Genomic DNA, 17,308 nt, shown 5'->3' on the forward strand with positions numbered 1-17,308 from the left:
AGCGGAAATTTATGTTTAACAATAATGCGCATATTTACGACTCGCTCTCGCCTTCTCTCTCTCTCTCTCTCTCCCCAACTCACTCTCTCTCTCCCTCTCTCTGTGTGCTGTTTATAATGTGCGCACATTAGGGACACGTTAATGTCATTTGCTGGCGTTGTTTGTGCGACCTGCTGTTGCACTTTTGTAATGTTCAGCTATTTGTCATCGTCTGTCGGACATTGTCTCCTCTCATAAATGAAAGATGAACAGCAGCTGAACCATGCTGAACTGAACTGAACTGAACTTGTACGGAACATGAACGGAACTCAACTAAACTGAACTGAACAACTGTGAATGAGGAAGCAATGGATTGAACAAGAATTCTGCATGACAGCAGCTGAACAATGTGAGAGAGACAGAGAGATGGATAGATATAGAGAGGCAGGAATATAATAAAGCATAATGAGAAAGAATGAGAGAAAGACAAATAAGTAGAGACAAATGGAGAAACAGAGAGTGTGTGAGAGAGAGACAGAGAGAGAGAGAGACTGAGAGAAAAAGCAAGCGCGAGAGAGAGAGACTGAGAGAGAAAGAGAGAAATGAAGATACGGAATATGATAGAGATTATGAAAAGAACAAGAAGGAAAGATGGAATGTTGGATTGAACGATGGAGAGATATATGTATAATATGAAAGAAAACTAGCTAGTATAACCCAGAGACATTAAATCAGAGAGAGAGAGAGAGAGAGAGAGAGAGACAGAGAGAGATAGAGAGATAGAGAGAGAGAAAGAGAGAGAGAGAGACATAGAGATCGATGGTGAGATTGAGAGAAAATGAGGGAGATGGAGAGACTAAAAAGAAAGCGAGAGGCATACGGAGAGACCGAGAGAAAGCGAATAGGCAAAGAGGACAGGAGGGAGATATATAGAGAGAAAAAGGAAAGAAGCAGAGATAGAGACAAAAACAGGGAAACAGCAAGCATTCAACAGAGTCTTGAATCGAAAGCTTTAGCTAAAAAAGTTATCTTTGAATATTTGATACATTCGATAATATTCGATGATAACATTTTCAAATTGCGGAAGCTTCCTCAGTCAAGAACTAGTTCCAATGCAGTTAGACAACTTTGATGATGGCTCAAATTTCTATTTGATTAAGAAGCTCAATTGTGAACTAGCTATACAGTTCATGTGAGCTACTAGTTCGACTTTGATTGTTGTTCACCCACAGGTGGAAACATGTGACAGGTGGAAGAGGTTTTTCTGTTCAGCTTGATTGCTGCATTTTTTTTTTTTTTTTTGTGTTGCCGGCAGGCGATAAAGGAAACCCTTGAAGCGCTCAATGGGCTGAGAGCTCAACACGCACATTTCGACCACAGGCCACGCCCAGTGGGCGGTTACCACATGACGCATGCACAAATTTTAATTAAACGCCAACAAATTGGAATTGAAACGCAAATCAAATTAGTCGCAACCACAAAAGCAAAAGCAACAGCAACAACAACAGCAACAGCAAAAACAAAAACGAAGCAAGAAAAAGGCACAAAATGTTAACTCATTCGCTTTTTGCATTTGCCTTTTACAGCTGCCATTTAACGAAGCCCAACAAGCGCCGCAGCAACAGCTACAGCAACAGCAGCAGCAACAGCAATCGACTGCAGCAGCAGCAGCAGCTGTGCCACCGCCGCCGCCGCCGCTTGCCTCCTTGGCAACGCTGCCCAGTCAGGCGACAACTGCAGCGGCAACTATTTTGGGCGGCAGCAGCAGCAACAATAACAACAACAGCGGCAGCAACAACACTTGCCAGCAACAGCAACAGCAGCAGCAACAGCAGCAATTGCATGCGCACAACAACAATACATTGCCAGCAGCACCGCAGCAACAGCAACGCGGCACTCTGCAACATCCGCCGCTGCCCAACAGCAACATCAAGCAAGCCTCTGTCAAACTGATCGAGGGCTACTCCGATCCGAAGGACACGCGCCACCACGGCCAGCACAAGAAGGTCTATCACAAGAAGGCCAAGCGTCGCTCGGCGCCGTTGCACAAGCAGCGCCAGCATCAGCAGCAGCAGCAGCTGCAAACGTTGCCAACACCGCGCGGACATCAGCAGCAGTTGCAGCAACAGCAGCAGCAACAACAACAGCAGCAGTTGCTGCATCGCCATTCTACGTACAACAACAACAACGGCAATCACAAGAAGGACAAACGCAACAGCCACTACAATTCAGGTGAGCAGCAATGTAAACAATAGCAGCAGCAGCAGCGGAAAGAGCAGCAGCAGCAAGAGCAGCAGCAATAACAGCTAATATTGTAATCAGCAACATTTAGCTAGCAGAAATTATAGATAGCATATTTTCAGCTGGCAGCAACAAGCACAAGAGCAGCAGAGAAACAGCTAGCAACAATTGCTAGAAGAACATCCACAAGTTGGCATTCACTAGTAACAGTTGTAGATGAAGATCGGTAGCATTAGCTAGCAATACTTTCACACATTAGCAACAATTGCTAGCAGCATTTCAGCTAGCCACAGCCAACAGCAAGAGTGATCAACACAGCTAGAAAAATTCGCTGGCAGCAAGAGCTAGCAACATTAGCTACATGAGTCCAAGCTCAGTAACATTAGCTAGCAACAAACAGAGCTAGCAACATTGGCTACATGAGACCAAGCTCAGTAACACCAGCTAGCAACAGACAGAGCTAGCAACATTTGCTGTTAGTAACTACATCAGTTAGCAGCAACATAACCAAGATCAGCAACATCAGCTAGCAGCATAAGCAGCTTAGCAACATTTCAGCAGCAAAAGTCAGTAATATTCGCAGGCAGCAAGAGCTAGCAACATTAGCTGCATGAGTCCAAGATCAGTAACATTAGCTAGCAACAGACAGAGCTGGCAACATTGGCTACATGAGTCCAAGCTCAGTAGCATCAGCTAGCAACAGACAGAGCTAGCAACATTTGCTGTTAACAACTACATCAGCTAGCAACATAACAAGATCAGCAACATCAGCTAGCAGCAGAAGCAGCTTAGCAACATTTTAGCAGCAAAAGTGAGCAATACTCGCTGGCAGCAAGAGCTAGCAACATTAGCTACATGAGTCTAAGATCAGTAGCATTAGCTAGCAACAGCTGTCTACATGTGCTGTTAATAACTACATTAGATAACAGCAACATAGCCAAAATCAGCAACATCAGCTAGCAGCAGAAGCAGCTTAGCAACATTTCAGCGAGCAGCAACAACTGTTAGCAGCATAGTTCAAGTTTATGTTATTATCAAGTTATAAATGACTTTATAAAGCTATATATATTATTATGCAAGAGTTTTACAGGCCACTGATTGTTATTATATGCATCAGTTTTATATATTAAAGCGAATCTGCAACATTTAGTTGCAAATGGTAGCAGCCAGTAAAGTGTTGCTAGCGACGCAGGCGATAATTAAAAGCGTTGCATACTTTTGGGCGGCAGTGAAAAATGCGAAAAACTTAACAGTCGACAGCTAGTTTGGGAGAAGTATAGCTGTAGCTACATCAGCTGTATTTGTACACAGTCAGAGGCGTGGCTTTGTGGGCGTGGCAATTAGATGCATTTGGCAGACAGCGCGAACTGCGGTTGCGGCTGCGGCTGCTGAGATCAGCCAGGCGTTAAATGGCAACTGGCAGCCATTCGACTGCGACGCAAGGAGCAGGAGTGAAAGAACTAGCGAGAGAGACAGAGAGAGTGAGAGCGGGAGAGAGAGAAAGAGGGGAGAGAGAATAAGGTATAGAGCAAGTAACGCATTGTCGAGCAGCCAAGCGCCTAATAGACTGCGACAGAGAGACGCGCCAAAAATGGGCAAAGGTTGAGGGGCGGAGTGCAAAGGGATCCACTCACTGACTGCCCTTTGTGGCTCATTCTCATTTGCCTGGCGACTCAATTAACTGGGCGAGGATAGTTACAACAGCGAATGGATTGCGGGCTGGCTGCACTTGCCTCTAATTTCTCGTAATTATAAACAAAAATCTCAACTCTGACAAGCAGCTAAATTGTTCTTGACAGTTTGGACATTGTCTCTGTTGGCACTTAACAAGAGACTACAACAAAGCGGACTGCCTCAGCCGACTTGACTGACTTTAAGACGTTAAGAAAGTTGGAAAAAGTCTATGAAAATGTTGAATGGAGCTGAAGGATTAATTGATATTTGATGGTTGAGCTGATGCAAATGAAGTCCAGTTCGAGCATTGTGGAACTGTTTAGACTTAACTCAGTCCCGAAGAGTTTGAAGGGTTGAAGCTAAGTGAAGAAGAAGAATTAGCTTAGGTACAAAGGTCTGGGCTAGGGTGAATTAGGCTAGAGAGCAATTAGTATAGAGTTGGATTGGGGGTAAGTCAGTGATGGAAGTAAGATTAGAGTTAGGGTTAGGTTAGGTAGGACATGAGTAAGGCTAGTTGAGTATTGAAAATGAGTTAGATAGGAGCTCGATCCAAACTAGCTGGAGTCATAATGGAATCATTTGATTAAGATTGTGGCTAGCTCAACGTAAGGCTAGGTTAACTCAGATATGGATTGCTTTGGGGTTGGATCAGGGGTTTAGCGCTGCATTAGGCCTGCTGAAAGTTTGTATACGGTGTAAGCTACATCTGAGCTGGGTTAGAGTTAGGCTAGAATCTCGTATGATCTATGCCTGGGGTAGCTTTAACTAAGGTCTGGCCTAGCTCTGTGTTAACGTTATTATGCATATAAGGCTAGGGAGTTTTCATGATTTACTGTAATCTAAACTTATGTTTTGCAGATTCCTCGGCACCCAAGTCCTCTGACGAGGAGGCGGACATAGACGAGGAGGTAGAGCGTGCCGCACCACCAACAGCAGCAGCAGCTGGAACCGGAACCGGAGCTGGAGCCGCAGCGGGAGATTTGCTCAATTCACCGGACAGCATATCGGATGATCTAGTCCGTCCGTTGCCCGCTCAACTGCAGCGCAGTCCACGCAAATTGACGGTCGCCCAGGCGGAGCACAGCAAGCGACAGCCGTCGCCGTACTACTACTCGGACTTGCTCAAGACTCGCGACAAGGAGGAGGAGGGAAGGAAGCCGACGCTCGAGCGCGACCGCGAGGCGAAGCAAAAGTGCCGCCAGTCCACGGCCAGCGAGCCGCCGCAGCAGACCCTCACGCAGCCCCATCGACTGGGCGGCTATCGCAAGAGCAGCAGCCTCGATGCTCCACAGTCTCAGCAACAACAACAACAGCAACAACAACAGCAGCAGCAGCAGCAGCAGCAGCAGCAGGAGGAGCAATTGCTGCAGAAGGGAGACGACGCAGAACTAGACAACGATCCAGTCGAGCTCGAGGAGGCGACCTGCCTGACCGAGCAGTCGACGCCGAAGCGCTACAGCTTCACGGAGGAGGGCGTACGCATCATACGCTGTGAGACGCCCAGCACCAGCACCTCGGAGGAGTCCGACTGCAGCGAGTGCCTGAAGCGACGCGAGTGGCACGCGCGCGCCTTGGCGCTGGTGCGCAAGACGTGCAACGTCCAGCCGCGGCAACAGTTGCCCATTGGCAGCGGCGAGTTGCAGTTGCAGCTGCAACATTGCGACGCCGGCGAGGGGGAGCTGCTCAAGTGCTGTCCACCAGCAACTGGAGGAGGTGGAGTAGTGGGCGTGGGAGTGGGAGATTTAGCGTGCGAGTCGATGCCGCCGCACCGCCTGCTGGGCCCAGCAGCCGTGTGCGGAGCCTGCATACCGACGCCCAACAAGACGATTGGACTGGGCCACGGCGATGAGGACCAGCTGGATGAGCTGGAGGAGTACTTTAGGCCACGCAGCATATTCTACGTGCATCCGCATGGCGTGCACGAATGCGTCGAATGTGCGCCGCCAATTAAGCTAGAGGAGCAGCAGCAGCAGCAAACAGCAGGGGCTAAAGAGCAGGAGGAGCAGCAGCAGCAGCAGCAGCAGCAGGAGGAGGAAGAGGAGCAGGAGCAGGAGGAGGAAGGTGAGGAATACGATTCCGACAACATGGCCAGTCGACGCCGACAAATCTATGAGACGGCCTTCGATTGCAAGATAGCCAAGTCAGACGATGATCTCGATGAGGTGGATCGCATCACCAATCACTCGGTCTTGCTGCAGCTCAACAGCAGCAGCAACAGCAATGGCAACGAGCTATCCGTGCCGTCCAAGTCGCTAAGCAAAAGCCGTCTCGAATGCAAACGCGCCAAGAATAGCAAAAATCAGGCGCTGCAGCAGCAGCAGCCACAACAGCAGCAGCAACAACAGCAGCAGCAGCTGCAGCAGCAACAGCAGCAACAACAACAGCAGCAGGAGTCGCCTGATGGACAGTGTCAGGTGGTGCTGCAGGTGCAGGCAGAGCTCAGCCAGCTGCAGCTAAGCCAAACAGCAGATCAGCAGAATCAGAATCAGCAACAGCAACAGCAACAACAACAACAGCAGCAACAACAGCAGCAGCAGCAGCTGCCCACGCGTGGCTACACGCCCTCGCCGCCTTCGACGGCGCCGCTGCCCATCAAGTTTCCGGGCAAGCACGAGCGCTACATGAATAGCATAAAGAGCGCACCGAATCTGCCAGCGACGCAGCCGGCGCATCCGCGACTGCGCGACTTGCGGTTGCCCTTGCAGGCATCGCTGCGCCAGCACCAGCAGCACCAGCAGCAGCAGCAGCAACAGTTGCAGCTGTGCGCGAGCAGCAACGACAACAGTCTCACCGACAGCGCCTACGTGAATCCGCCCTCAACAAACTCGAACTCGAACTCGAACTCGGCTGTTGCCTCCACCTCGGCTTCGTCGCGTCGGCCGCGCAGCTTTGTGCTGGAGTCGGGCCGCGTGCTGGAGCTGCGCCGCAGCGCCCATCACCATCATCATCAGCAGCAGCAGCAGCAACAGCAGCAGCAGCACGCGCAGCAGCAACATGGCAAGCAGCAGCAGCAGCAGCACTTGCCCAAACCCAGGCACAACTACAGCTCCACCGAGAGCATTGCCACCTCCTCGAGCGGCGGCAGCATGGAGTCGTTGCGCAGCAGCACCAGCGAGGGCAACCGCAGCACCTCCAGCTCCGAGTCGCGGCACTCCAGCTCGCTCAGCTCGCACAGCTCCGAGAGCAGCAACAGCAACAGCAATAGCAACAGCGCCAGCGCCAGTGCCAGTGCCAGCGCCAGCGCCAGCGCCAGCTCGAGTGTCGCCTATCCGCTGCGCGCTCCGGTGCTGCTGCACTCCAAGCTGCACATACTCAGCCCCATATCGGACAAGTCCTCGCAGGAGCCGGCCTCCGAGCAGTCGCAGCAGCCGGCGACAGCAGCCGCTGGCGCAGCCAGCCTGCAGCAGGAGGAGGCCTCGGCCGAGGCTGCGGCCGCTGCAGCTGCTGCTGCTGGCAGCTCGTCCGTGCCTGTCCAGCTGCTGGTGAAGCAGCAGCGCAGTGGCAGCCAGCGTGCAGCGGCGGCGGCTGCGGCTGCGGCGCCCAACAAGGCGCTGCTGCACCTGGCCGACGAGCTGCTCGGCTCGGACAGCGGCATCTCCTTGCACTCGCGCGAGGATGGCAAACCAACGACTCTGGCGCTGCAGCGCCTGACGCTGCCCAAGCTGCAGCTGGGCAATGGCAGCGCCGCAGATACGTCCTCGTCGGCGGCAGCGGGCATCTCCTCGGCAGCCACAGCGGCTGGCGGCGGTGGCGGTGCAGCTGGTTCCTCGGCGCTGCCGCAGGAGCTGCGCGACTTGCCCTTCGACATGCCCAAGCTGCGGCGCCGCAAGACGCTGCAGCAGGAGGCCGCCTGCACCTCGGGCAGTGCCACCTCCGTTGACCTGGGCGATCTGCCCTTCGACATGCCCAAGCTGCGCAGGCGACTGCGCGCCAATCAGGCGGAGATCAATAATCTGCTGATGCACAGCACCGAATCCAGCGGTATCTCGCAGGCATCCTCCAGCCACTCGATGCGCGACGAGCAGAAGCTGGCCAGCAAGCTGGGTGAGTTGACATAACAGAGAATCTCTACTTGAACTACATTTAATTACTTTCAATTACTCTAGCAATTGCTTAAGAGTAATTGTCAGGGGTTTCTGATGAATAACTTAATTACTTTTGACTCCTTATTAATTAAACTTAAGTTACAACTAAAATAAACTTAAATCTTTTACCTATTTTAAGTAATTAAAGTTATTCGCGAGTAATTAGAGCGATTTACGAGTAATTAAAGTGACTTTTCAGGGTAATTTAGCTTTACAAAAAATTGAATTTGATTTGACTTCATATTCTCAACTCCCTCTATCTCTCTCTTTCTATTTCTCTGTGCAGACACAGCGCTGTTTCGTCAGAATCTGACGTTGAATCTGAATGAGCCGCGCCAGGTGAACAAACAGTTTGGCAGTCTCGATCTGCGTGGATTGAGCAGTCACAAGGAGCTGAACATGAATCTGGGCCAGGGCTACGTAACGGCTGTCGATCTAATAGATGTGACCATACCACTAGAGCGTCAAGGGTATCTGTCTCCTTCTCTCTCTCTCTCGCTCTCTCTCTCCCTCTATTACTCCAGTGCTAACACTCTCTGTCTTTCTAGCTGGTACCATGGCGCTATCACACGTATCGAGGCAGAGACAACGTTGCGTCCCTTGGCCGAGGGCTCGTTTCTGGTGCGCAATTGTGAGTCCACCAAGCAGGACTATTCCCTGTCGCTCAAGTAGGTCAACTAGTCTGTGAAAAGTGTGAACTATCTCTATATGTCTCTCTCCTTCTCTCTTATTCCCTTTTACAGAGGCGCCAAGGGCTTCATGCACATGCGAATACAGCGCAACGAGGCGGGGCAATATATCCTGGGCCAGTTCAGTCGACCCTTCGAAACGGTGCCCGATATGATACGACATTTCTGTCTGAATCGCTTGCCCGTCCGTGGAGCAGAGCACATGTGTCTGATTGAGCCGGTTATAGCGCAGCTGCTGTAAACTAACAGAGCTGTTAACGCCAAAATGTTAACTTGAGAGATGTCAAAGCCGCGTACGGGCAGAGAAAGCAACATACATATTGATATATAGCACATAGAGACAACTCTATAATATACTCTTTATACATACATATAGCGTATATATCGATCGATGTCATATGCTCTAGTCTTAATTACAAATTGTTTCTACTCATCTCACTCTGTTATGCTCTCTATAAAACTTCGTTTTGGATCCATTAGCACACAGAGCAGCAAACCCCAATTATGTTAGAGCAGAGTATTAGCGAGACACACGAACTATGTAGCTTAGTATTAAACAACATGAGAAGAGGAAGTAGAATGAGAATGAGAAAGAAAGAAAGAAAACAAGTACGTAGCACTTTCAGACAATACGAGAACAGAGCAGATCGCATAAACCAAATAAAATATTTATACACAATATACACGATATATATATATATATATATATATATATATATATATATATATATATATATATATATATATATATATATATATATATATATATATGTATATCTAACTAGATCTAGAAACAAAAGAGCACTTGACAGTTGCTAGACGTAGTACAGACACTCACACACATATATACGATATATATATAAGTTAACACAATCGACCAGCAAAACATAAATGTTCAGATTGATCACGCGCCGTCAGCATGAATGTAGCCGTTCCCAGCGGATATTGCACAACAGCAGCAGTGGCTCCAACGCGCAACAATGTTGTTGCCCGAAGTAATGCGATGCCTCGCGTAAATATGCAATGTCAGCATAATCAGGGTTTAGGGCTAGCTTTGGATATAAGAATTTATGTCACTGTACTTTAGTTGATTTTTGATAATAAAGAACGTCGGTCGTCGCCACGGGATTATTGAAGTCTACTCATTTTGTGCAACACCGCACACTAACATCTAACAACTACAGCAAAAAAGCTTAATTGGCGCCCAACCGAAACGAACCCAAAAAACAAAAAAAAAAAAAAACGAAATTAAAACTTCGATTAAAACAAGCATTCAGTGAGATAAATACCCCACAAGTGCAAAAAAAAACAGCAAGACAACTAAAACGCATAACCAAAACGAAAAAAGAAAAAAAGAAAGCAGCATTAGACGAAGCAGTACGCAGCGAAGACACCCACCACGAAGCGGCTCATCAGCGAAGAAACACACAACATACAGTCTACTAACATAATATAAGAACATGTGAGTAGAGTGTTCATTGCAAAAAAAGAAATTAAGGAGTAAAAACAAATAAAAATACAATTTCAACCTTTAAATATTAATTATTAATAACAAAAAACGCAGCACGCAAAATTCCCTGTCTTTACTTGCCCTATGAGTGATAGTGAAATACAAGATTTAATAACAAATTTTCGAAAAATTTACAACACAGAAAATTTAAAAATGGCTTTGAATTCAGATCAATTAAAAGCTATAGTAGAAGGCGCAGTCGCAAGCGCTTTAGCTGCTCAAAAAGATAGCTTTGATAGAAAATTAAACGAAATTGAACAACGTATAAATTCAGTACAGGTTAGCGCACCCGAGGTAGAAACTTTCAAGGAGGCAGAAATCAAAATAGGTGTTATTTGCAACGAAACCCTTGACATCATGAAGTCCCTCCCGGACTTTGAAGGAAAAAAGCGAAACTTATGTATCTTGGAGAAAGGCTGCGCATATCGCATACAAGGTATATGAGAAATACGATGGTAGCTCAAAGCATTATCAAGCTTTGGGAATATTAAGAAACAAAATTAAGAACGCTGCTGATATGGTACTCTCTTCTTTCGACACTCCTCTAAATTTTAAGGCCATTATAAATCGGTTAGATTTCACGTACTCCGACAAACGACCGATATACTTAATTGAACAGGAGATGTCAACACTCCGCCAAGGAAATTTGACACTACTGCAGTACTACGACGAGGTAGAAAAGAAACTGACTTTACTTATAAATAAGACAATCATGACCTACGACACCACCGTTGCCTCTTCGCTAAATGAGAAATATAGAGCAGACGCCCTGCGAGTATTCATCTCAGGAACCAGGAAGGCCTTAAGTGATGTCCTATTCTCAGCTAGACCAATTGATCTTCCCTCTGCATTGGCATTGGCTCAAGAAGTTGAGTCAAATCATGAACGTTATATGTTCGCCACAAATTTCGCCCGCAGTATAGAAGAAAAAGCGCAGAAGATCGAACAAAGACAGCAAGTCAGAGACAAGACTCTAGCTCAAGACCCAAAACACAACCAACCAGGAAAAAGCCCACACTACAAAAGACCAGAATTCTCACCACGACAAGAACAGGTAGAACCAATGGACGTTGACTCATCTTCTCGCTTCAGACAGGCTACGCAACACCAACAAAACGCGACCTTCTCGAAACAGACTCAGTGGCCAAATCAACAACGACGCACTCAATACGAAAACTACAATAACCAGGGACAGGCAAACAAACGACCAAACAGCGGTAGCGCACGGTTCACAGGACCGAAACAGCAAAGAGTTAACCACCTAGGAACAGAAGATACAGAATACGAGCAGGACAATAGCGAATACCAAGCGATCGCAGAAACCGAGACAGAAGACGTTGACAATGAATTGGACGAATACGACCAGGTCAATTTTTTAGGAATAAATCCCTGCTCCCGTTCATAGAGAGAACGATAGCAGGGAAAACCATAAAGTTGCTAATAGATACCGGAGCCTCAAAGAATTACGTGAGACCATTAAAAGAACTAAAAAATATTACGCCGGTAGAAAAACCCTTTCGATTAAAATCAATCCATGGCCACAACGTAGTTGACAAGAAATGCATAATGCACCTTTTTAATACCAAGACAACATTTTTCTTATTACCAAACCTCACGACATTCGATGGTATAATCGGACTTGACCTACTAAACCAAACCAACGTTTTATTAGACTTCAAAAAATAAGAAACTAACAACAAACTATGGTTCTGAGACCATTAACTTTCTAAAATGCCCAGCCGTAAATTTCACAAGTGTCAAAGAAATAGAAGCCCCTCAGGCTATAACAACGGAATTTCAAACAATGCTCAAAGCCCGAGCAGGAGTATTTGCGGAACCAAATGAAGCGCTTCCGTATAATACAAATGTCATTGCAACTATTAGAACAGAGGACGAGAATCCCATTTATTCAAAATTATATCCATACCCAATGGGCGTATCAGAATTCGTAAACACAGAAACTCAAGATCTGTTAGAAAACGGTATAATACGTCCGTCCCAGTCACCATACAATAACCCCGTGTGGGTTGTAGATAAAAAAAGGTACCGACGAGCAGGGAAGAAAAAAGAAACGTTTAGTTATAGACTTCAGAAAACTAAACAAAAAGACAATAGATGACAAATACCCCATTCCCAATATAGCCTCCATTTTATCCAACTTAGGCACAGCAAAGTACTTTTTACAACACTAGATTTAAAATCCGGATTCCACCAGATTTTACTTGCCGAAAAAGATAGAGAAAAACAGCCTTTTCTGTAGGAAGCGGAAAGTATGAGTTCTGCAGGCTCCCTTTTGGCTTGTAAAATGCACCTAGTATTTTTCAGAGAGCCATTGACGATGTGCTCAGAGAGCAAATTGGAAAATCTTGTTATGTTTACGTAGACGACGTAATCATTTTTTCTGAAAATATGGAAAGCCATGTCAAGCATATCGCCTGGGTCCTAGATAAACTATACGAGGCCAACATGAGAGTTTCACCAGAAAAGTCGCACTTTTTCAAAGAAAGTGTAGAATACCTAGGTTTCGTAGTCTCAAGTAATGGTATAAAGACATGTCCAAGTAAAGTTGAAGCGATTCGTAACTATGAAGTACCAACAACTTTGTTTAACGTCAGATCATTCCTTGGGTTGGCAAGCTACTATAGGTGTTTCATCAAGGACTTCGCGTCTATAGCAAAACCTATAAGCGACATCTTAAAAGGCCAAAATGGCAAAGTGAGCGCCGGACAATCCAAAAAAATTCCAGTAAAATTTGACGAGAGTCAACATGCGGCATTCGAGAAGCTAAAAGAGGTTCTTGCATCCGAAAATGTAATGTTGCTCTACCCTGACTACAAGAAGCCGTTTGATTTAACAACGGACGCTTCATCCTCTGGTCTTGGGGCAGTTCTGTCACAAGGTGGAAAACCAATCAACTGTTTCCAAAACCAAATTATAATAGAAGAAAATAATATAGCCTCTGATCGTACAGTTATCCTATTTGGTAAGAAAATCCGACATACAATTCATTTCTCAAACAGAGACTCGTTAATCAAAAGAGTTTGCGATGTAGTCAAAAAAGATGTCGTAAATGCAATCCATTGCGAGTTACCAATATTAGCATTCATACAACATAAACTAATAGAAACTTTTCCAACAACAACATTTCGATATACAAAGTACATAGTAAATGACATTTTTGATAAAAACGAACAGAAAGAAATAATTGCAACAGAACACAATCGGGCTCACAGAGCAGCCCAAGAAAATGTGAAGCAGATTTTACAAGACTATTTTTTTCCGAAAATGACAAAATTAACGAACGAAGTTGTTTCAAATTGTAAAATTTGTAAAACAGCTAAGTACAATCGTCACCCACAAAAACAAATACTTGGAGAAACACCCATACCTTCCTATGTGGGCGAAATACTACACATAGACATATACTCAACCAATAAAAAATACTTCCTTACGTGCATAGATAAATTTTCAAAATTTGCAATTGTTCAACCCATCGCTTCAAGGACAATAATTGACATACAATCAGCAATTTTACAACTTGTAAATTTTTACCGGCATACCAAGACGATCTATTGCGATAACGAGCCCTCCATAAAGTCCGAAACAATAAAATCTCTGCTAAACAATCAATATAACATTCAAATCGTAAATGCCCCACCACTCCATAGTACATCAAACGGACAAGTCGAGAGATTCCATAGCACCCTCGGTGACATTGCAAGATGCCTAACAGCTCAAAGGAAAATTACTGACACTGTTGAAACGATACTTCAAGCAACTATCGAATATAACAATACAATTCACTCAGTAACGGACAAACGACCAATCGATATAATCCACTCATCCTCCCCAGAACTCGAAATAGAGATAGGAAATAAAATTCAAAAGGCACAACAACTCCTAACAAATAGAGTAAACGAAACAAGACACAATAGACAATTCCAAATAGGCGACACAGTTTTGGAAAAAACAAACAGACGCTTAGGGAACAAACTGACACCACTATACAACGAAGGCAAAATTGACGCAGACTTGGGGACAACAGTCTTAATAAAAGGGAGGGTGGTCCACAAGGACAATCTAAGATAGGCAAAACATTAAATTCCCTTTTTTATCTTTTTAGGATTTGGACTATACTTCTTTTGCTACAACGATAACAGCGAAATTGACTGACTATACTAACATGGACTACATACCGATCTTGGACGGATACGTAACCATTTGGACGGATTTCCAATACTTGAAGCACTCAACCAACCTTACCCTATACTCAGAAATAGTAAAAAATACGAAAGAATTAGCAAACCATTTCCCCCGATCACATATGAGAATGTTATTAGACGCAGACATACAACATATAGAAACATTAATAGCTACAGTAAATGTCCACCATAGACATGCTAGGAGTATCAATATGCTAGGCACCGTTCTAAAGGTCGTAGCTGGCACGCCAGACCATGATGATTTCGAGAAACTAAAATTTACACAGAATGAACTTGTAGAGTCAGAAAATAGGCAGATAACCATAAACACAAAAATGCAGGAACAAATTAATAAGCTAACTGACACCGTAAACCTCCTAGTAAAAAACACAAAAGTAAAAACAAGTAGACACAGAGCATTTATATGAAACGCTGCTAACAAGAAATAGAATAATTATCTCAGAGTTAAAAACCTTAATACTATCAGTAACACTTGCAAAGGTTGGAATTGTAAACCCCTCCATTTTGGATTCCACTGATTTAAAAAACATTGTTAATGAACACTCTATAAATATCACTATTACTGACTTAATGGAAGTATCTCAAATTAAAGTTTTGTTAAGCGAAAATTTTCTACATTTCATTATAAGATATCCTAAGCCTAGCATAGTATGTAAAAAATTAACCGTATACCCTGTCCAACACAACGGCATCATAATAAATTTCGCCGAAGACTACAATTTAGCTGACTGTGGAAATCATGTAATATCAATAGGAAATTGTAGTACAGCCCTCACAATAACGTTCTGCAAGAAGTCACCCTACACAACATGCGCTCAACAGCTACACTCAGGTGACACCGCACATTGTTCAACTCGGCCCAGCCACCTCGAACCTCTAACCATAGTCGACGATGGAGTAATCATCATCAACGACGGAGCAGCTACAGTCAACGAGCAGATGGTAAAAGGGACGTTCCTCCTTACCTTTGACGACAAGATAAAGGTAAACAACACCGTATACCAAAACCAAAAAAAACTACGTGAGGAAATCCCCGGGACCAGCGGTATCTGCGCTCTTAAATATAACAGACCACCAAGAGATACCAAGCCTGCCATACCTGCAGAAGATAAGCATAAAAAATCTGCGGGATATTGCTCAACTAGAGGAAGGGCTAGTAAGAAGGCCAATAGTATCTGGGCTAACCGTGGCCATCCTTTTACTCTCCTGCTACGCTTCGATGAAACTCTATCAAAGACATCAGAGGAACAAACGTCAACGTGATCTTCAAACATTAATTAACAGTTTCAAGAAAGCCGAGGACGTCATTCATCTAAGTGGGGGAGGAGTTAACACAATCGACCAGCAAAACATAAATGTTCAGATTGATCACGCGCCGTCAGCATGAATGTAGCCGTTCCCAGCGGATATTGCACAACAGCAGCAGTGGCTCCAACGCGCAACAATGTTGTTGCCCGAAGTAATGCGATGCCTCGCGTAAATATGCAATGTCAGCATAATCAGGGTTTAGGGCTAGCTTTGGATATAAGAATTTATGTCACTGTACTTTAGTTGATTTTTGATAATAAAGAACGTCGGTCGTCGCCACGGGATTATTGAAGTCTACTCATTTTGTGCAACACCGCACACTAACATCTAACAACTACAGCAAAAAAGCTTAATTTATACATATATATATATTTCTATTTTTGGTTTTTTTTTTTTTTTTTGGTGTATTCGTAAACCACGATAACAATTTGATATCTATTCGTAAATAGCGATTATCACGCGTATATTAAATACTTGCAAAGTCTAAGAATACTATGTAGATTACACTAATACAACAAACCAAGACACACATACACACTCAGTGATCTTGACTCACAACTCACATTTAAAGCCTCGTTCACACGGCACGTTTACACGATGTTCGCTTTTTTTGCGCTTTGTTCGTTGTCGACTCGAAATGAAGGAAGAAGCTAACAATTTGTTAATTAATTTTATGTTCGAAACTAATATATATATATATACATGAGTATATCGATTAATGTTATCGATAGTTAGATTTATCGTAACTTATCTAGAAGGCGTAATAACTTCATATATACATCTATTTTTTTTTCTAGTTTTAGGCCAGGCATGCAAACGTAGAGCGCTCAAAGCGTTTTCGATTATTGAATATGAGTAGAATGAAGTCTATCGACTAGGGCGTTATCGTTATCGTTATCGATATCAATATCGTATGGCAAGGATATAGCAACGCATATGAAAAACTTACGGTTTTAAGTGTTAGTTTCTAATAACTCTCTCTCACTTTCAGTCTCACTCTCTATATGTAGAGTCAAGCACGGGCTAATTAAGCATTATATATAGATCTATATATACTACATATATATATATGATAATATATATCTAACACAATATTACGAGCAGTCAATGGTTTTTTGGTTCCAGAGCAAATGAAAACGAAGAAGAGAAAAGAGAACACAAATGAAAGAGTTGGATAGTTTCAGATCTGACAGCATTATCTATCTATATGTGCAATAAATGAGTTTAGTTTCGAATGCAAATTATGTTTTTTATGTGTGCCAAAAAGTATTTAAGTATTATCATTATTATTATCATTCTCATTGTCATTATGATTGTCATTATTCGATATATTTTTATAACTAGAGATTTTTGTTATTTGTTGTCTAATTTGTAAGTCTGTCAACGCTGTGCAATACGCAGACCATTTTACCCTACCTTACTCTCTATGCGTTTTACCACACTGCTTTTACGTTATGCAACACTGTCTCCAGTTAGAAATGAGAGCCACATCGAGTATATATATTATATACATCTATTGAGTTAAGCTTGATCCAGCTGCGAAGTTGTAAATATATTTATCTATATCTAACACACACAAACACACACATACATACACAT

At 44.3% G+C, this 17,308-nt stretch overlaps 1 protein-coding gene across 1 annotated transcript in view; it reads left to right on the forward strand.

Annotated features, from left to right (window-relative positions):
* LOC6585525 (putative mediator of RNA polymerase II transcription subunit 26) overlaps positions 1–9,273 on the forward strand; it is a 74,662-nt gene extending 65,389 nt beyond the window's left edge. The window contains exons 5-9 of the mRNA XM_044006959.1: positions 1,566–2,211; positions 4,753–7,938; positions 8,266–8,449; positions 8,528–8,647; positions 8,723–9,273. Coding sequence (XP_043862894.1) covers positions 1,566–2,211; positions 4,753–7,938; positions 8,266–8,449; positions 8,528–8,647; positions 8,723–8,909 — 4,323 coding nt within the window. The 3' untranslated portion in view covers positions 8,910–9,273. The remainder of the gene's footprint in view (positions 1–1,565; positions 2,212–4,752; positions 7,939–8,265; positions 8,450–8,527; positions 8,648–8,722) is intronic.
* The last annotated feature ends 8,035 nt before the right edge of the window (positions 9,274–17,308 follow it).

This window comes from Drosophila mojavensis, unplaced genomic scaffold (genome assembly GCF_018153725.1).
Source record: "Drosophila mojavensis isolate 15081-1352.22 unplaced genomic scaffold, ASM1815372v1 contig_136, whole genome shotgun sequence".
Lineage (NCBI taxonomy): Eukaryota > Metazoa > Arthropoda > Insecta > Diptera > Drosophilidae > Drosophila > Drosophila mojavensis.